Below are 21,066 nucleotides of genomic sequence, written 5' to 3'. Positions count from 1 at the left end.
TAAGACAAGAGCCCTGTCTCGGGGCAGAAGAGAGGCAGAGGGCTCTTCCCAACCCATCTCAGCAAGTCTTCAGGGTCTCGGATCTCAGCCCTTCCGGGACTGCCCCCACTCAGGAGAGTCAGAGCTCATGAAGACTTGCTGAAAAGGGTTTATTCTTTTTCTTTCTCCAGCTCTCACGCCTGACATGGCAGCCATTCTGACAGAGCCAGAGAAACGAATGTTCTCCCGGGCCTGCGTCTCGGTTGGGTGCAGGAGCCGGAGGTGGGACACCCAAGTGACAAAGGGAAAGCCCGGGGCAGGGCTGGGGCGCTGGACAGCTTGCTGTGGAAGGACACCCCCAGCGGCCAGGCCCAGCCAACCCATGCGCTCTCCTCTTACCTTCACGAACTGAAGGTCGGAAAGGGCCCGCACGGAGTAGTCAGGGATGTAGACTTGGAGGAACGAAGAGTTGAGCTGATTATTGCTGCTCCCCAGGGTCGGCGTTACGGCGTCAATCCGGTCGCTTCGGCTCAGAGAGTCTGAGTGGTTCAAAGCACAGGGACGAGGAGGCGACTTGTTTTCACCTAGAAAAGGAGAAAGTGAAGCCCAGAACCTATTAAGTGAGGTAGAGAGAACCAACAATGTCGGCTATTAACTTTCCAAATAATAAAAAGTAGTAATTAACAGACCAGTTCAATCAACTTATACCAGACACCCGAGCACCGGACAGCTCACCACCTAGAGGGTTCTGCCCCCCAAAACCTCGTCAGCCCGGGGTCTCTTCAGTTCCTCGGGACACAGAAGGAACTGAAGAGACACAGAAGCTCCCGGAGAGAAAACATGGGGCAACGGAGGGCAGCACTTTGTTATTTTGCCAGAAGCAAAAGCAAAGTACTCTGGAGAATGTCTGTAAATCATTATGTGTATTAAAGGGATCAAAAGAGTTCTCGAAAGAGTTCTGTCTGCTCATTCCATAACCCACCCGCCAGCTGAACCTATTATCTTTGTCCCCGACCCCCCACGAAATCCCCAGCAGGCAGCCCGGGGGTCTCAGCAGTTCAGGAACACCAAACTCTTAAAAGCTCTTAAAAGGCTTAAGGGACCATCGGTGCAGGGGGAGTCCTTGACGGGATGGACCGTGTCCGTTTGTCCGTTAAAACAAAGTGCAAGGAAACTCCATGAGTCCAGGGCTGCTGCTCTCAGAGGCAGCTCCTCACACACATTTTTGTTGAAAATAAAACCCACCCCACCCTCGTCAAAGCGTCTTCCATTTTTGCTTTCCCATCGAATCTATGCCACATATATTAAGGGGGTGTTCACACTGGACAGGCGCTGGCCTGCGTAATGTCACAGGACTGGAGGGGACCAGTTCTGATGGAGATCAGGCCCATCCGTCTTCGCAATACGCCCCTGACCGATACGCCCACAGAGGAGCTGGCCCTCGGCTGGTCCTGCCCTTCAACTCCTCTACATCGCTCATCATGCCTGTGAAAATCACCGCCTCAGACTGACATGGCTGGCGGTCCCTCCCTCCCCTCAGACTGACATGGCGGTCTCTCCCTCTGCTCCTAGAGTTCCACTGAGGGACCACCACTCCTGCGCTGCTTGAAGGAGCACTGAAAAGCCTGGAGGTAGCTGTGTTCTCCTTCGGCCTCTTCTTGTCCAGCCAAATACTTTGGCATCCTTCCTGTCATAAATGTCCCTCTTAAAATAGGACGACCAGAACAAAACATGGTAAGTACTCCGTGAACTTCACAGGGAGCACTCCCTTTCTCCTAAAACTGCCACAGCACAACTTCTCCTACGATCTTGTCTGACTTTCTACTGCTCAGAATTAAACTCAGAGTAGCCATTCCTCTGGTTGCTTCCACTTATCTTCTGAGAGAAAAAGGCAAATGAATAATTTGTCACGTTTTCTCTTGGCAGAAGGGAACTTTGATCAGATGACCCAACTCTGTAGAACATCGGTATTAGTTCCCGCCTCATCAAGTCTGAGGAGGATTCCAAAGGGAAGAATGTATAAAGCGCTTAGCACAACACCTGACACCTCACAAATATCCCATCAAGAAGCCTTGTTAACATTGTTCTACTTCCTGTTTGCCTCATCCCCGTCTCTCCACTAGGCGCCCACCCTCAGGTCCGAGCCTTTCTATATGTGTGAGAGCATCACTCTGGTCGACAGATGGAAACGTTCTTTGAAACAAGGACCCCGCTGTATCCCTGGGGTCCCCAAATCACATCACCATTTCTATGGACAGTGTTTACTTCTGTGTGTTACAATGTAAAGATTTAAAAAACCCAAACGTTCCAAGGGCTCTCTGCTTACTAATCAGACTACATCTGCACGCAGACGGCAGACGCCTTACTTCTGAGTCTCCTGCTCTTTCCTCCCAAATAGGATTACAGGGTAGTTTCTCTGGTTTCCCCAAGGTATCTAGACTCCTAGTCTGTTTCCTCTCAACCCACTGCCCTCTGGTTTTGCGAGAGGAGCCCCTGCCTTTGCCAGGAACCCACAGCCCAGCATTCCAGCCACAGTCTGGGGAGGCAGACCCTGTTTTCTGGGACCCCCTTCTGCAGCAGTGAGTGTGACAGGGACCTAGTGCGACCAGCCTTTTGTCGACACAAGGGAGACCGAGGAGAATAAAGACTTTAAGTGGCCAGCCCCCCGTTCGGGTCATATTTTGCAGCCAAGTTAATGTGCTAAATTTTAATAATAATTATAATTTTTTTTTAAAGATTTTATTTATTCACTTGACAGAGAGAGATCACAAGTAGGCAGAGAGGCAGGCAGAGAGAGAGAGAGGAGGAAGCAGGCTCCCCGCTGAGCAGAGAGCCCGATGCGGGACTCGATCCCAGGACCCTGAGATCATGACCGGAGCCGAAGGCAGCGGCCCAACCCACTGAGCCACCCAGGCGCCCAATAATTATAGTTTTTAAATGTCCAATCTTAATTCCTCTTATGCCTTCTTAGCATGTTTTTTTCCTGCTTTTTAGTTACTTCACCTAGGAATGCTTTTTTTTTTTTACGAGTAAGCCAGAAAGATACTGTAAAGAAACATTCCCAGCCCCTTCCATCGGAACCACCAAGCATCATTTGGAATAGGCTGGAAATCACCGGTTTTGTTCAACCGCCACTTATTGTAATGCCAGCATCTTGAAGGCCTGGACCTAAAAAATGGTTTATTTATTTATTTATTTGGGGATCAGAAAGAGAAATCTAAGAAATCTCTAGTTCCATGGAAAAAGTAAAACACAAATGACATTTCATGAGTGTCACCCAAAAGTCACTCTTCTTCAGCATCTGTGATGTTTTAAATGGGTAGCAGATACCGGCAAACCGAACGGGGAGAAAAAACACCAACATACCTACGTATACACAAATGCGTATTTCTGTGCATACGTGTGTGTGTTGTGGGCACAGAAAGGTCTGCCCCACCAGCTGGTTTGATTCACACAGGCCTATAAATAAGATCTTATCCCCACACTCCGCAAGCTTTTTCAGAGCAAAGACTTGAGGGAACAGTAGCTTCTTTCTAGGGAAAGTCTTGTCTGTTTTACAAAATATCAGCATTCGAGAATTCTGCTGAACCTGGATTAGGAAACGCCAACTTCATGAGATGTGAAGAGAGAAGCTGTGTGGAACGTAATAAACACAGAAAACCTGTACCACCGAAAGCTCGGCAATTTTAATTAAAGAAAGATTAAACCTTTGCCTTTCTTTCTGGCTGGTGGACGTTATTAGGCAGGCAGGACCCAACCCTCGTGCAGGGTGGGCACCCAACAGCCGGTGGCAGGGAATGTGCACAGCACCAGGTGGGGGGGGCAGGAGGAGTCGGGGGGGCCCCCTGCCTCATGAGGCAGGGACGCAAGTACCCCATTCACACGGCTGCTGGGACAAAGACTCAAGGAACAGAACCAAGAACATCGGGGCCTCTGCAAGTGCTGGACGCCCTGACTTGGTGGAGGTCCAAGAACCTAGAGCAGCCCCCTTGTGCTGCCCTGGAAACCACGAGCTCAGTGGTATGGGTGCACCGGGGAGGGGTAGTGACGGCCCAGGTCACCATCGCGTGGGCTTTCTGGGGGGTCGGCGCTGCTCACACCCACAGGCCAGTCACCTGCCAGGCTCTGGAGTCTGCCCCACGCCTGCTGTGGGCTTCTCCAGACCCCGCACAGCTCAACACCGTGTCTGGGAACATGCTGCCTGAGCCCTGAGCAGAACTGCAGCCTGGACCACATCAAAGGACCAGATCTGGCCAGCCGGGCTTCTGCGGGGTGTCAAGGGAGGCAACCAGAAGAATTACGAAAAGGAAACATGCAGAGTTACCTGGAGAACCTGCTGCTAACAACTCTGTTCTGCTGACAACAAAGGTGCGAGACAGGGACAAAGGAACTGAAAAATGGAGAAGAGCAGGGTGAGACCACGTTGAAAGGCAAGGAAGGAGACCTCTGCACTCAGGGCACAGGAGTGCATACCTGTTCTACTACTATGAGCATTCAGTTCCGGAAATTCCAGAGCCTATAGGATATCATGGAAATTAAAAAGGAACACACAGTGCTTTCCAGGAAGACGAATCCAGGGAGCCTGAAATCAGAAGAAATCCTACTCAAATGCTTCTCTACTAACCTAGAAATCTCTTAAGCCATTAATACTCTATTGGGGCTTATGGCTCAAAAACGTGCTCTTCTTAAGGATTTAAATCACAACGAGCCACAGAAAAGGGGGGCTCAATTAGTCAACTAGCCCAAGAGCATGATCCAAGCCACCCACGCCCGCAGAGCCTGCGGCAAGCAGTCGGCTGTTCAGCTCGCGGACATCCTTAGTCTCGCTGTCATTTTAACTTGTCATTTTGAATTGTCTGGGAATACTTGGGAAGTTCAAAGTATCGGAGGAAAGTAATTAAAGAATGTTATGCACAGGTCTCTCAGGAATGACGGACCAAAGGCATCCTCATCGCTGCCACCCAGAGAGCTGCAGGCCAGTCGGATTGGAAAGTCCAATCAACTCTGCCCTCCCTGGCAGGAGTGCTATTTCCTGGGCAGGTTTTTTTGGGGGGAGGGAGTAGGAGGAGGTTCTTTTTTTTTTTTTAATTTTTAAAAATTTTATTTATTTACTTGAGATAGAGCACGCATGAGCTGGGGTGGCAGAGGGAGATGCAGACTCCCCACTGAGCAGGGAGCCTGACTCGGGGCTGGATCCCAGGACCTGGAGATCATGTCTTGAGCTGAAAGCAGACGCTTAACCCACTGAGCCACTCAGGCACCCCTCTGCTTTTGTTTTTAAACTGCAGGGTAATTGACTCACAATTGGGCAGGTCTTGAAACTGATTACTGCAGGATTCTTCTAGGCAATCAACATTAATAAACAGAAATACTATCTTGAGATTAAGGCACTAATTGTATCTCTCAATGAATACACCCAAATCCTACTTGTCAAGTAAAATACTGGGCTTTGTAATAAGTACGATGCTATTAATGACATCCTGTTCTTTCCTGGCATTTCCCGAGGCCCGGCTGCTGCAGCCCCACAGCTTTGCTGCAGGGGAGGGTCTGCTCCTCAGCTCTTCTCGATGGGATTTGCCTTTATGTGAACTCACAGGTCAGTATACACTGGGCTAATGTTTAAGTTTCAAGAACCAGTGATTGCTAAGATTGTATCCTTACTCTTCTAACCTTTCTTTCAAAAGGTGCCTTCTAAATCGGACTCTGCTAACCTGGGACTGATTTGAGGTTGGCTGCCACACAGCAGTCCCCAGCTCAACACTCAGCTCTCCCACTGACATTTCCTCTGTGCTCTCAAGCTTACAGAGCACTCGCAGGGGGAAGTAGCACCACATTCTCTTCTACCAAGTACATGAGGTAACCTTAATTATGTCCTTTCGGTAAGGAGGAAGCCAAGGTCTTCTCTCAAAGGCCGCCGACCACACGCACTGAGACTGCTGCTGGAACCCAGGGCCTCCCGGACCAGTTAGGACCCTCCCTGCCTCCTCACCGGCAGCGAGAACAGATCACCTTCGAGTTTACAGAAGCCACAGCTCAGTGGGGTTAGACAGGCCCACGTTCACACCGACGTTAGTCAGCAGCTGACAACAGGGAGGCTGGCGACTGTGGCTGAAAACCCCACAGCAGGACAGTGAGAAGATGCATCTGGGGCAGGGGAGGCTGAGGGACAGGAAGAGAACCCTGGGCATTTCCCTGGCTTCCTCACTGTAGTAACACCTTTCGGTGCCAGGAATACTGTGTGACGTGGCAGATGAAGCCTAAGGTCACAAAACTAGATGTGTCTGGAGGATTCTTCTAGGCAATCAACATTAATAAACAGAAAGGGGAGGTATCCCCTCCCCTTTTGAGACTGGTTTCCAGAAGCCACCTCGGTTGTTTTAGGATGGGCTTTTTGAAAGTTTGGGTTTTAAGTTTCCCAGCATGGCATGTCATTTGGTATGGTGGCCACAAGGTGGCACTCAAGCACCTCTGTTCACCTGTCGGCACTGCTCCAGCCGGAGGCCAGCAGCAGCACATGCACCCTGCAAAGCAAGCAATGCAGAGGGACCATGCGGAGTCCGGAGCCAGAGCTCTCTGTGCTCCCCGTTCCTACTAGATAGCACCTGCTGGCCTCTGGTGCTCAGCACACTGTCCATACCCTACGGCACTGCCATCCTCAGCTGGCAGCCTCACCTGACCAGCCGTCTAGACAAGAACTGGCTATAAGCAATAAATATCCATTAACAACCTTGTGCATCCTCAGAAAAATGCAAATTTAAAAACCTTCAGAACAATGAACATTTAAAAGACTTGACATCATCTAGCAGTGGATGTAGAGCAAGCAGAACCCCTGTCCTCACTGGCAGGAGTGTGCACCCCTCCGGCCTCAGTGGCCTGAGGCAGGGGCGGGAGCTGCCCGGGCCACGCCCACAAGGACTCGCGGCAGGAGCAGGTACACACTCACACATGCTCGCACATGCTTGCACACACACACACACACTTGCCGGAAGACGTGCACGAGGGCATGCACAGCCACACAAAGCAGGGTAGCCCCCAAAGGAACACTACCCCCATGTCCATCAGCAGCAGACCAAGCACACTGCTGTGTATTCATACAACGCAACACTGCACAGCCATGAGAAGTAAGGTGTAAGCACACATAGCAACAGTGACAAATGTGACAAGGACAACACTCGGTGGGAGGAGCCGGGCTCAAGAGAACACATGCTCCTTCAGTCCATTTATACCAAGTTCAAGAACAGCTCAACTAGTCTATTAGAAGCTAAGGCAGAGTTCTGGGGGACAGTGACAGAGTGTGGTGGCGGTGGGGTCTGTGGGATTAGTGACGTTTGTCTCTTAAACTGGGTGCCGCTTCACAGGGGAGTGCTGGCTTTGTGCAAGTTCACGGGGGCACAGGCTTATGATTTGTGCAGGGGTGGGGGAGGTGCTGGTATACATGACCAACTTCAATCAAAAGTTCAAGATGAAGATAAACAGGAGAGCTGGCAGGTACAGAAAGGTGACCATGGAAGGGCATTCTGTCCTAAAAGCCAGCCCTTCCCCGAGGGGTGGAGGAGGGCCACTCACCTGGAGAGGCTGTGAGAGCCATCACACCGTAGTAGGAGAAAGCGCTGGCTTCGAATTTCATACCTTCCTTCCCAGCTTCTACTTCCACTTTCCCCTGTGGGAAGAAAAGGGCAGGGTTGTTTTCAGTCCAGTTACACCAATCCCTCAGCAAACTCTTTTCAAGATTTATCCTCCCTCAGATTGTCTGAATTCCTTTCCCAACCATCCCCAGCAAAGAAAGCCTCTCATACTCTCCCACTTAACAGAGAGGGTTCATCTAACATGGAAACTGGACTTGGCTGGAGATGCACAGAGGACTGTGAATATGTGAGATTGAATTTCTGTAAGTCTGCTTAGTATTTTCCCAGCATCCCTAGTTCATGCATGGATTCTTCGGGAACCCTCCAGTAATAAAAAGACGGGGCTCTCGCCCCATCGATGGGACAAACACTGAAGATGGGGCTTGCAGGAGCCCGAGCTGGAGCAACATCAGGGTTAAGGGTTAACACGTTCATGACCATGGACTAAAAGGGCTCCAGGGACAGAACTCACTCTGGTCTCGCTAACACAGCGTCCCGTGTCTGTAGGTGAGGCCCCTTGTTGCCCAGACCCACCACGGGCACCACAGCTCCTCTGAACTTCCTCCTCGCAGCCTTGCATCAGCTCAAAACCTCTCCCTGAAGTCCTCCCTCGCCTTCTCTTCCTCTAACTCGTCCACAGCTTCACGCAGTAGTTCCTCGGGGACAGACTACGGACGGATGCCTCATTCACCCTGCTAGCCTCAGGGCCCACCGCCATCCCTAGTGGTACGTGCCCAACATCCAATTTCCAGGCAACCAGACTATCCTAGTAAGTTCCGCTTCTGGATTTCCAAGCCGAGCACAAGAATGGCTCTCGTTTGCTGTACCTGGAGCTGCCTCTCCAGTGATGGGGCACCTTCATGGCACATCCTTTAGGATAGGTAAATAAAAATTACGGCACCCCTCGTTGAAGGGGAATGTGCTAACACATTAGTGCTTTATTAACTCACTTCAGTGCTCTTAACTCCATGAAGCAGACACAACTGCCACCCCCTCCACAGGTCAGGAGAGGGGCTCAGAAGGACTAAATAAGCGAAGAACAAGCTTTTGACCACCATGTTTGCCACGCCGCCCACTAACGCAAGAGTGAATCATTTCTCATTAAAAAAAAAAACGATGATTTTGATCATTTCAAATTCCCAGTTATGGAAAGCTTTCCCCAAATCACTTCTTCAGAAAACCATCTACTGCCTCTCTTTCAGCTTTTCCTTTATTCAAATATCAGTCTGGTCACTCTCCAACCAACTCTCCTCCTGTAGGAAAGGAGGCAACCACCACCACCCCCCCATAAGGTAAAGCCACCCTGCCAACAATCAGGGGCCCAAAACCCTGACTGCACAGCCCACAGGGCCCTAGAGAGGCCGTGGGGTCCTGTGCGGAGACTGTCCTCGCCACCCACAAGTTTCCAACACACGAGACAGATGGGAGCAGGTAGAAGACTGATGGTCCAAAGCAGTCAACAAAAACCCTCCATGAGGAAAAAGATGGTAAGGATCTAAGGAAATGGGAGAAAAAAAAAATACTTCCTGTTCTCCTACACATTCTGTGCAGGAAGGAAAATCCAAGGAGTAGGATTTGAGCCAAGAGAAAGAAGGGCAGGTCAGAGGTGGGAGAGAGCAGGCAGCCAGGCTCACCAGGTTTGTGCAGGAAGGCAGGGGGAGATGGGGCGGGGAGAGCAGGGTGGAGAGCTGGGGAGACCGCGGAGCTCCTGGGGGGCCGGACTCGTGAGGCTGTGCTCGTGCACAGGGCCCAGGGGCTCGGCTCTAGGAAGAGACAGAGTCTCCCCACTGGGCTAGGAACCACGGGGCTGGAAGAAGGTGGCTCGGGCAGAAGCTATGGACAACGGATCCACACGGTCGGGTGGAAGCAGAAGGGAGAAGGAAGCATAAGGAGAGCGGGGGGGGGGGGGGGAGTCACGTGGCAGAATCTGCTCTGAGTGACCGGGAGACGAGCAGCAGGAGCCCCGACAGGAACACTGGGAAGGCGCTGGTGCATCAGCGCCGGGGACAGGGGGCACAGGACATCTTCTCTTCCAGAAGAGTCCATCAAGAAAGGGTCCATCCAGAAAGACTGAAGCGGAAGAATGAAGGAAGGTGAGGAGGAAGGTCAGGATGGAGATCAAGGAGGGGGAGAAGACGCGATCACGAAGAGAGCAAAAGCCGGACGCTGGCAGGAAAAGAACGGATGAGAGGCAGCGATGGGCTTCGGAGGCAGGGTCCCTAACAGAGGAGGGAAAGAAGAGGGCGGCAGGGACAGAACACTCAGAGTGAGCAATAAAAACCCAGCGCCAGATGGAACCGATCTTTGCAGCTGCTGAACCATTTCTTCCTGCACTAACCCCTGACCTTGTATCCGGTAGTTCCTATGTACGCTTGTGGCTTCTCTGGAATCAGAAGCCCAGCAGGGGCTTCAGGACCATCTCATGACTGGGAATTTCTATGCAGAAAGTCACGAGGAAGCATCGAAGCTGACATCAGGCTCATCCTGACTTCCATCTTTATGGGTCTCCAGTGGATCCGGAGCATTTGTTTTACAAGCTACGAGGCCTTTGTATTCTGTGACCCTGTAGATGGGCGGCCCTTCCCAGTTCTTTATAATTACCGTCAGAACCAGTAGGGTAGTAGCTACTTCCCAAAAGACTGTCCGTAACAATACGGGGTCTGCCTCTTGGGAAGGACCTTCTCCCAGAGCAGGGCACAGACCTCAGCCGCGCTCGGAACCCCTGCCACGTCAACTCAAAGGCAGAGATTCCCAGCCCTTGCTGTGCACCGCGAACACCTGGGGATTTAAAAAACAAACTGAATACCTGATGTCTGGCTCCCACTCCCAGGCATTCTACTAGAACTCGTGTGGGTGCGACCTGGGCAGGAGGATTTGAATAAAGCTCTCTAGTTGATTCTAGGTTGGGGCAAGTTTGGGATCGTTGCCACGAGGCTCTGTTTGCGAACAATGGCCCCAGCTCCGGAGCCTCTGGGTACCCCAGTCTCTCAGGAAACTCCCCCGGGAGTCACGGTGGCTGTGAGTCCGCCAAGTGAACAAGGACAGCAGCACAAAGACTCAAAGCTCTGGATTCTGGCCACCTTAGTCCATCTCTCTCTGACGCTCGGGCCACGCCTGCAGGTGGGGGAGGCTCGGCCTTCTCCAGAAGCCCACCTAGTGAGCGCACATCACCAGGCTGACAGCAGGTTCAAGGGGTCCCCAGCTCCTCGTGCGTGGATTCCCAGAACTAGTAAAATATACCTCCAGCCTCAGAGATGGCATTTCCGAATTTGTGATTCACATCGATATTTTTAAAAACTCAGCCATCTCCTCTAACCACCATTTCGCATCGGACCAGACATCTCTACCCCCAAAATACAGAAAATATGTAATTTTAGAACAGACAGGTCTTTAAACTGAATATATGTAATTTCAGGAAGTTCTTCTTGCGGCTGTCTTTATTTTTCTCACTTTGTCTCCAACCGGTGAAAACTTTGTTGAGCATCAGCACGAAGGAACCACTGCGCCGCCAGACGCCTTTTCCTTCATTTATAAAACTGCAGCAGATTATGGGATCCTGTGGTTCTTTCGATTCTAACTTTATAGGATTCTTCAGTTCCACATTTTGAAAACTGCCCAGCCCTGTACTTCTCCCTACACAAGTGAAGCTTTTCTGACAGGCAGGTTTTAGAAACATCCAGTAAACGTTTTTTATTCCTGTTTGTGCGTCAATGGCTCCCCAAAGTGACCATGTCCAAAGAAACCTACCAGTCTGAAAATCGAAGCTGTCCCCAGGAGGAAATGGCTTGCATGGCCTCACGACCAATGTCCTTAGATAAGGACTTCTGCCATATAATGAGCTACAAACCAATTTTACCTCTGAAACATCCACAAATTTACTCTATACTCTAACAGCTCGCTCTCTCTCTCTCTCTCTCATTCACACACACACACACACACACACACACACACACCCCAGCACAGGACATGACAGGGTCCCAAACGAAGAGCCCGGACTTCATGTTTAAGCTGATAAACAAGAAGGCAGGTGGGGCGCCTGGGTGGCTCAGTGGGTTAAGCCGCTGCCTTCGGCTCAGGTCATGGTCTCGGGGTCCTGGGATCGAGTCCCGCATCGGGCTCTCTGCTCGGAAGGGAGCCTGCTTCCTCCTCTCTCTCTGTCTGCCTCTCTGCCTACTTGTGATCTCTGTCAAATAAATAAATAAAAATCTTTAAAAAAAAAAAAAAAAAAAAAAAAGAAGGCAGGCAACCCTGCTTCAGGCAAAGCTGCCTTCCCAAGTCAAGTCACCATCACAATCGCCCTGAACTTTCTCTGGAAGAAGGTCCTTAGGGAACTCTCCTCAAAGCTCCTAAGCATCCAGAAAGCACTAAAAGCAGTCTCATGCTGTGACTGGCCACGAGGTGGGAGCCTGTGCTAGCCTCACTGGCACAAACAAGATTGAGTGGTCAGTCAATGGCACAGACTCAGGAGACCAAAGCCTCCCTCGGGCCATACACACTGAGCATCGACATGGTCTCCTGTTCACCTTCAAGTTCTTTTTTTCCTTTCCTTTTCTTTCTTTTTTTTTTTTAAGTATCACCATCGCAAAGTATTCCATGGGGCTTGGTACCTGAAAGGAGGTGGCTGAATCCCAGAGGTGTGGACGCCAACCCAAGTTCACCAGCACTGCCCCGTAAGAGAGAGCACGATCCAGAGAGGGTCTGTTCCCAATCCGGAGTCTAGAGATGCAGTCTGGGCAAGGCACACTCCCTTCATGAACGTTTCGATTTTTTAAAAAAGCTTTGGATGGTGAAAAATTTACACACATTTTGGACCATCTGGTTGACCTTCTTCTAACCAAGTGCCACCAGCAGAGGTCAGCGCCAGGGCCTCAGGGCTCCGGATGGCGGTGGGAAATTGTGCTCACGACCCAGTCATCATGGCTAAGCTTTGCTGCTCAGTCAACCAGGTGTTGTCAGAAAGAAGCAGCATTTCAGACTCCTCCCCAGCCCTACGGAGCAGCCTACACGGGGACTGCTCTGTGTGTGCAAGCGTGAGGAGCCCTGAACTGGAGAGACGGGGACACAGGACGACCAAACAAGCCAGTCACACCCAGTGGGTGCCAGATAACACAGCATTCTGCACAAACATCCAAAGGAACTTGGATTGAACCAAGGGGTGAGGGGTCAGTCAGGGCTGGGCGCACACGGAGACCCAAGAATGCGGAGTGCAAAAGGGCCTGCAGCAGAGCCCCCGGCCCTACTGGGGCCTGCAGCGCCTCCCCAGCAAATGTCCCAGACACATTTAAAATCCCAGGGTCCTGGGATCGAGCCCTGCCTCCGGCTTCCTGCTCAGCGGGAAGCCTGCTTCTCCTTCTCCCACTTGCCCTGCTTGTGCTCACGGTCTCTCGCTGTCTCTCTCTCTCTCTTAATAAATCAATCAATAAATTTTTAAATAAATAGTTAATTACAAGTCTGGGTTTATACCAATTCTAACTCCCAAGTGCACAAAAGGAGCTTATACCTAGTTTCTATTTATGCATATCTGTGTATAATTTGTTAAAAAAACAGGGTCAACACTGGGTGTCCAAGTAATTTTTTTTTTCCTTTAAAACGGGTGCTAGTTGTACTTGACTCAGGATTATAGATCTGTTACTCACTGGGACACACAGACCCTGAAACTCAAAAATCCCCAAGAAAGGATTGGTATGGAAGGCTTCAAGTCCTCTTCCAGTAACAGGTGAAACGGTTTTAAGTAACGTCATGGGACAGGTAAGCTCCAAGATGCTACCTGCCTTGTCCACAAAGGAACAGACTTCATTCTACAGGGAAAAGCCCTTCTGAAGCCCTGTCAGAGGCCTTGACGAGAGAGTGGGTGGAACAGCGGAAAAGCCACCACAAAATCTGAGGCAGGAAATCAAGCAGAAAAATGAACACCGGGGCGGGGGGAGTGCTCCTTTTACTGACTCTGTAATTGGCAAAGAAAAGAGCTATTTGTTTTCCTAGTATTCTATTTCTTATTTTTCAAAAAGTCAATCTGACTATGTGCTGTGGAGGAACTATATATATATATATATATAGTTATATATATATAGTTATATATATAATCATATATATGTCTATACATATGTTTATATATATATGTTTATACATATGTGTATATATATATTTTTTTGCTTAGACATTTTATTCCCCAAAGGACCAAAACAATCCTTCACTGTAAAATACCAACTCTGAATTAGGAAAATGGTTTATAGTCGTTATAATTATTGTGCACAGACTCCTGACATTTTTCTCTGTGCTTTCCGCTCCTTTCATGACTGTATGATGGCCGCATCATATGGAAATACAAGTGGTTGAGACATATGTACTACTACTACTTTGTAATTAACAGATTTGCTATAAATATGTTTGCATCGATTGCCTGAGCACATAATTTCTTCAGATGTGTGTGCATGAGTGATTTTATGGACTCCCAAAAGGAGGCTGTCAGTTTAAGGATAGGATTGGTTTTGCGGCACTTTTTGTTGTTGTTGTTTTTCACTATTCATCATGGATTTTTACAAAGATTTTCTTTCTTTTTTTTTGTTTGTTCTCTAAAATTTAAAAAATGGATGCTTAATTTTGTCAGTTGCCTTTCTGCTATCTATTGGTAGGAGCATGAGGGCTTTTTTTCTTTACTACTTTCCTAATTAACATGGCACATTTTGGTTCTGTTGTTCTTAAACTAGCCCTGCGTTCCTAAACAAACCTAATTTGGTCAGTCACAGTGAACAACTCTTTGGTGATGCTGCTACCTCTTTAGTTGGGAAATTTGAAGATCATACCATCTCCGCCCATTTGTATCATACAGAAAATGAGCTCCTCCAAGTTTCCATTTTTTTTCCAAGTAATTTCTTTGAATCTAGCTGTTTTATTTTTTTATTATTATTATTTTTTATTTATTTATTTGACAGAGAGAGATCACAAGTAGGCAGAGAGGCAGGCAGAGAGAGAGAGGAGGAAGCAGGCTCCCTGCTGAGCAGAGAGCCTGATGCGGGACTCGATCCCAGGACCCTGAGATCATGCCCTGAGCTGAAGGCAGCGGCTTAACCCACTGAGCCACCCAGGCGCCCCTGAATCTAGCTGTTTTAAAGGAGAAGAGAGAACTTCCTGTTTTGTTGTTTTTCTCTTTTATCACATTAATTACATCAATAGAATACTGATTTTGTTAATCTCTTTAAAAGAACCAAATCTTAATATTATTTATGGGTTTTAAGGCTTTCTCATCAACACTTTTTTCATGACTATCTTTTTTTTTTTTTTTGAAAGATTTTTTAATTTATTCATTTGAGAGAGAGACAGTGAGAGAGAGAGCATGAGCAAGGAGAAGGTCAGAGGAAGAAGCAGACTCCCCATGGAGCTGGGAGCCCGATGCGGGACTTGATCCCGGGACTCCGGGATCATGACCCGAGCGGAAGGCAGTCGTCCAACCAACTGAGCCACCCAGGCGTCCCTCATGACTATCTTTATTATTGAATTTGTTCTTTTCAGTTTGTTGCTTTGTTCTTTTTCTAGATAATTACACATTTTTTCCTTGTGTAAGCACTCAGAATAAAATTTATTCAAACTTTGACACTGCTATAAGGCATCATTTAATAATGTCTCTAATGTGTTTTCTGTACTTTATGATATTCTATATATTTTCTAATTCAGTCGCTACTTAGAGTTTATCAGTTTGATGTTAATTCTATTTTCGACATTTCCTTAATAGGTAATCTGTATACATGGTAACAAATTCAAATTCAAAGGGAGAAGTAAGTCTCCCTTCCACGTTATGCCCAGTCCTCCAAGTCTCCCTCCTTAGAGATGACTCCTGAGTAACCTTCTGGAGAGATTCGTTTATATGAAGACACTGAGGAAACCCATGACAATACATTATAATGCTCTGTTCTGAGCCTTATGTATAAGCCTTTGGAAGAGAACTGGTCACCATTTAAAAGTGGCTTAGTACTTTTCAATGATATATTTTTAGGTCCAATTTCATTTCACTATGAGCTATACAGGTAGTTCTAGAAATTTCTGAGTTTAGTAGAACTTACATATGACATGGCAAGTCATCAGCTTTACGTTGAAGTCACATAAAACTTTCTAAAAAGTACTTCCCTGGCTTTAAATTTTCCTCCAAATTCCTATTAATTGTGTTAGTTAAAACATTTTTTTTCTTGGTATGTTTACTCTTTTATGATGGTGGAATTATTTTCTATCAAAATTATATTCCTTTCCATTTCCATGGATACACACATCTATGAGTACTCAGTAGGTTCTTCAATTTACATGAGTCCAGCAAGATCCCAAATTATCAAAAGGACAATTGAGGTTTTTTATTTGAAAACAGCTCAATTAAAGGTATGATGTATTTGTTTTGTTATTTAAGACATGCAGAGCCAATAAACTTTTGTGTTGTACTGTTTTTATCACTGTCCTTACTGATTCTCACCCAGTACATTTTAGTTAAAAAATCTAACTTTTTCAGATAAAACTTTAGGTGGCAGCCTTTTTATACTTACGGAGTGGGAGCTATGTGCCCAGTAACTTAAAGAATCATTCTTTTAATTAAGCTTAAATGGCTTACTTCAAATAAATTCGATCTTATTTCATTTAGAGTTTAAACTCAGAGCGATGGGTTTCTATTTATAATTACATTCCAAACATCAATGACTTAATAGAAGAATTTTCTTCCGGTATCTACAGAAGAGGGCTGCTCACTGGCTTCGGGGCCAGGAACAGAAGGCACATAACCGCAGCTCATTTCTGATTTAATGCTCTAGCAGACAGGGAAACATGCCCAATAACCTGGCACCAATTTCCCCAGCTGGGCTAGTGACATTTCAGAGAGGAATATACTTTGTAAAGGTGACAGCTGTGCTGGATTGACAGGGATCATCCTATTTCGTTTTCTTATACTCCGGGTACCTTGGGTAATTGGCTGGCCTACAAGAACCTAATTTTCATTGAACTCTATAGTTCAAACACCTCCATAAATCCTCTTAATCCAATACATACACTATTTATAAAAAAAAAATCTCCATGACATCATCAGTTCAACAACTCAAAAAAAAAAAAAGTCCCCATCTCTATAAATACTTAACATGACGTAGGGATTCAAATACAGGTAAAATACACACAAATCCTTTATCAAAAATTGACTTAAAGGGGCGCCGGGGTGGCTCAGTGGGTTAAACCTCTGCCTTTGGCTCAGGTCATGATCCTAGGGTTCTGGGATCGAGCCCCGAATTGGGCTCTCTGTTCAGCAGGGAGTCTGCTTCCCTTCCTCTCTCTCTCTCTACTTTTGATCTCTGTCAAATAAATAAGTAAAATCTTAAAAAAAAATCACCTTAAAGATTTACTTGTAAATTAATGGGGAGTATGAAATCCCTCTTCCACAAAATCTCTTTTTAGATCTTTCAGCCAGGAAACGGCTTTGTCATACACCAACAGAACATTCCCGAATCGCACTTCATACAGGCTAACTACGTAAAAGTCGACAACAGAAAGACACATAGTTTCTACTATTACTCCCGAAATTCACCATGTCTATCCTTTAAGTCTTCCTAAGCAAAGTGTAATCCAAAATTTAGTGTAGTCCAAGTTTCTCCAGGTTTAAGGAATATTCCCATCTCACTTTTAGAAGAAGCACCAATGTTTTATTCTTTTGCTACAGTACGTTAACTCCCTGAAGCCCCCTCAGAGGTTCAAGTGTGTGTATCTCCAGAGAAAAAGAAAACAAACAAGCAAACAGTGCAGGACTGAATGAGACTAAAGTTAAGACAAAAATCAGGGTATTGAATTAGAAAACCTGCCAAGAGAGGTTTCTACAAAAGAATATATGAAAGTGGCAGGTGACTAGATAACACACAGTTTTTTTCTATAGTTTCTTCTTTCCTCCTCCAGACATCACGACAGCATCCAAACAAGGACATGAGCACACCACTTTGCAGAGTTTCCCTCATCTGGACATCTGATAAGAGTTGCTTTCAAATAAAAAGAACTTCTTTAATTATCCTTCAGGTAACTGGGACCTTGCTGGACTCACGTAAATTGTAGGCCCTACCAAGTCCTCAATATACTTTTTTTTTTTTTTAAGATTTTTATTTATTTGACAGAGATCACAAGTAGGCAGAGAGGTAGGCAGAGAGAGAGGGGAAGCAGGCTCCCTGCTGAGCAGAGAGCCCGATGTGGGGCTCGATCCCAGGACCCTGAGATCATGACCTGAGGCAAAGGCAAAGCCTTAACCCACTGAGCCACCCAGGCACCCCATCAATATACTTTTCTAATAATCCCTCTAATTCTAAATCACCAGAAAGTAGGAGAATGCGTAAGGGGCTAGGACTCTTTTACAGGAAATCGGTCTTTACTCAGTGTAAGCAATTCTTCAGTAAGGAGGCATAAGCAGTCAATAAAACCAACACTTCGTCCATTGAACTGCTTGGTTTCCATGTCAACGATGGTGTTCTATCAAATGAAACTGGGACAGAATAAGGGCCTCCCCCAACTCAAGCACCAAAACCCCTCAAGGACGGTCCAGAATGGATGGACCTTCTCACCTGATAGAGTGGATTATGTTATTACTGAAAAGGAACTAAGTTTCCATTGCCACGAGAAACTGTGATGATTACATTAGTTCCTCTGTAGAACAGCCTGGTTAGTAACCAGGAATAAAAACAGTAATAAATGGACTGATTTGATGTTGTTAAGGGAAGAGATAGTATGTTACCTCTAGGAAGCTGTGAACGACCAAGTCCTAATGAAGAGTGGAAAAAAGAAAAAGATGATAAGAGAGACCCCAGGAAGTCACCACACTTAAATTTCAAATATCCAATCAAGACTTGAGTGTGTACAGGGACTTCTCCAAAGTCTTCAAAAAAATATAAACAACTGAATTCACCCTTCTTCACATGAATGCCTCCATGCCTCAGCAACCAGTCAGTGCCCTTTAGTATTGGAAATTGAAGTAACTAATGACATTGTTTTATGTTGAAATTATTTTACAGAGAGGAAAACAGGGGGAGGAAATCCTCCCACATATCACGTGACCCCGGAAGTTAGGTATGTGAACCTGGACACCCGTTCACCTAGAGAAAAGTCTCCTCAGAACCGGAAGGACAGGTACACAGTGAGATCAAACAACGATTGAATAAGTCTTCTGACCTGCAAAATGAGAACGAAGTAGTCTACAGGTTTGTTTCGCTGGTAGAGGTAGTATTCTGGGGCCTTCTTGTTCTTCTCATCATACTTCAGTTCCTGGATGACATTGGGGTGCTTTAGCAGCCTTAGAAGGATCTTCTCTGACATCTGGGATGGGCTAAATGCTTCTACTTCTATAGATATAAACACAACTTGATATTACACTTCCAATGGATGGAAAAAAAAATCATACTAGTGATTCAGGAGTTTAGAATATAAGAATATTCGGAACCAAAGCAATACAATATGGATTAAAGACACTTCCGTTTGGTGATCCACTTGGGGGGGGAAGGTTACCTGAGAGAAATTAGAAAATACCAACGTCTCATATTTGTTTAAGTACTTCCTTTTCAACCCGTCATTGGTTTCAGTTCTTACAAAATTGCCCTAAGTTTTCTGATACCAATCGAAGTCTACCAGAAGCAGGCTCCCGACTGCCAGGACACCCTCTGACAGGCCACCATAGTCGGACCGTCCAACAACAGCCGAAGGAAGAAGCAAAGGTCAGGAAGCAAGTAGGTGTGGGTTAGTACCAGGTGCCCGACGAAAGGCTCCACCTCTCCTTCTCCCACTCCACTACTCTGAGAGAGTCTGGGAACAAAGGCAGGCGGAGATTCAGAGGAGAAGCAAGGCACGTGCACACAGCGACATGCACTCCAACTTGCTAACTAAAAAAAATTAAAAAAAAAAAAAATAATGTGTATCTGTATCGGCAAAAGGAATCCATTTTATTTCCGGTACCCAAACTCTTCCGGAATTACTGGTTTAGGGCTGCTTGATTGAAACTGGACTTCCCGGCACCTCAGAGGCAGAGTGAGAGAACATTTAAAGTATGGTTCCGCAATGATGAACAACATTACCAGAATTTGAAAAATTAAGTCAAAGATACTGTTTATATGTTTAAAAAACTGCTGTCACGAGGTGAACCATAAATTCGGTATTAGCTTCTGTACTAGCTTTCGTAATAACGAAATGAGGTGGTACCCTGTAGAAGTTTTGCAAAATACAGAAGATAAAAGAGGAAAAGAAAATCACCTAGGAACCCACCACGCTGTCCCTCTCAGCAGCAGGTGAGCACATGTGCCTGTGTGATCTCACAGTTTTATGTGTGTATTTTTTTTTTCCTCGCCTCAAATTAAATTATGAATAACTTCCCAGCTCATAAATATTGTACTCTGAGCATTTCTAGGTATCTGAAAACAGGGTCTTAAAGAGTATATAACATCCATTGCATGGCTACTGTTAGCCTTCTTTTCGAAATCTTTTAAGTATGCTCCATACAGCTGAAGGGCACTGGTCGCCCATCTTGGACACAGACGTCTTCTACAGGCCACTGGGTACTTTCAGATTTTCTCACGTTTCCCCTGGCCCACAGAGCTCACCCTTCACCTAGACAGCCACTTGGGGATGTGAGAAGGGTTAGTCAGTCTCTTAAGTCCATTCAACCTTGACCTTTCTGGAGCAGTCAGTGCCGGCTGGATTGGTGGTTTTAATAATGTGAACGCTTGCCTCCTGGAATGGGCCCAAGTTAATCTGACTTGAAGAGGCCCCGAGAAATCCACGTCAAAGTGCTTAGAATTTCTGATGTCACGGACATCCTAAGAGATAGATTTAATTCTGAAAATCTATTTTTTCTTCTTTGCAAATCAGAGCACCCGTGTTACCACTGAGGTCCGGCTGTTCTTCCAAGGCAAGCTGGAGAGAGAATTACTCCAGGAGGTGGTGTCTGGTCTGCACGGCCAGTCTACGCCACCAGCGGGCTCTCCCCGGCACTGAGCTGGAAGCAGATGACCTGACCTACTGTTCACATGCAGTGTGCCACTAACATTCATCCTTACCTTTCAGACCAATTTTAAGTTACTGGTCCACCCCTGGTAAATGTCTCAGAGGGTTCATGCCGACACTGAACACAGGAGAGGAGAGAATTTAAAAAGAAAAAAACAAAACAAAACAAAACAAAAACAAAAAAACAAAAAACAAAACACAAAAGTGGCATTACTTATCACCCCATTTCCCCGTCCCCACCCCCAGCCCACCCCAGTCAGCGGTGGGTGAGAAACACGGTCCAGGGTTCGGAGAGATCGCAAACTGTGATAAGCTGCACTTGCCTGTTGCTAGGAAACGGTGCATGGCCAGGAGAAGCTGTGGTGATATTTTAACCTTCATCTCGCTGTCTGTCTGCTTAAAGGCAGAAAAATCTTGTTTTCTTTCCCGATGGGCCACTTTCTTTTTCGTTCTGTTATCAGCTGACCGAAGAACA

General features: G+C 46.8%; 1 protein-coding gene across 4 annotated transcripts in view; it reads right to left on the bottom strand.

Annotated features, from left to right (window-relative positions):
• Positions 1 to 21,066, bottom strand: part of CNNM2 (cyclin and CBS domain divalent metal cation transport mediator 2) — a 148,296-nt gene that overhangs the window by 6,751 nt on the left and 120,479 nt on the right. For 2 of the 4 annotated variants that reach the window (XR_014309330.1, XM_082722459.1), the window contains exons 3-7: positions 20,915 to 21,052; positions 18,771 to 18,940; positions 7,546 to 7,639; positions 4,304 to 4,369; positions 379 to 563 (exon numbers count right to left, since the gene is read on the bottom strand). Coding sequence is in view for 2 of the 4 variants with exons in the window: in XM_082722459.1 (XP_082578585.1) it covers positions 379 to 563; positions 4,304 to 4,369; positions 7,546 to 7,639; positions 18,771 to 18,940; positions 20,915 to 21,052 (653 nt within the window). In the remaining 2 variants the exon portion in view is untranslated. Of the gene's footprint in view, positions 1 to 378; positions 564 to 4,303; positions 4,370 to 7,545; positions 7,640 to 18,770; positions 18,941 to 20,644; positions 20,710 to 20,914; positions 21,053 to 21,066 lie in introns of all 4 variants that reach the window. The other 2 variants (XR_014309329.1, XM_082722460.1) reach the window with 2 other exon arrangements.

This window comes from Mustela nivalis (genome assembly GCF_964662115.1).
Source record: "Mustela nivalis genome assembly, chromosome: 2".
In the NCBI taxonomy this organism is placed as follows: domain Eukaryota; kingdom Metazoa; phylum Chordata; class Mammalia; order Carnivora; family Mustelidae; genus Mustela; species Mustela nivalis.
This window is presented reverse-complemented; position numbering and strand designations above follow the sequence as displayed.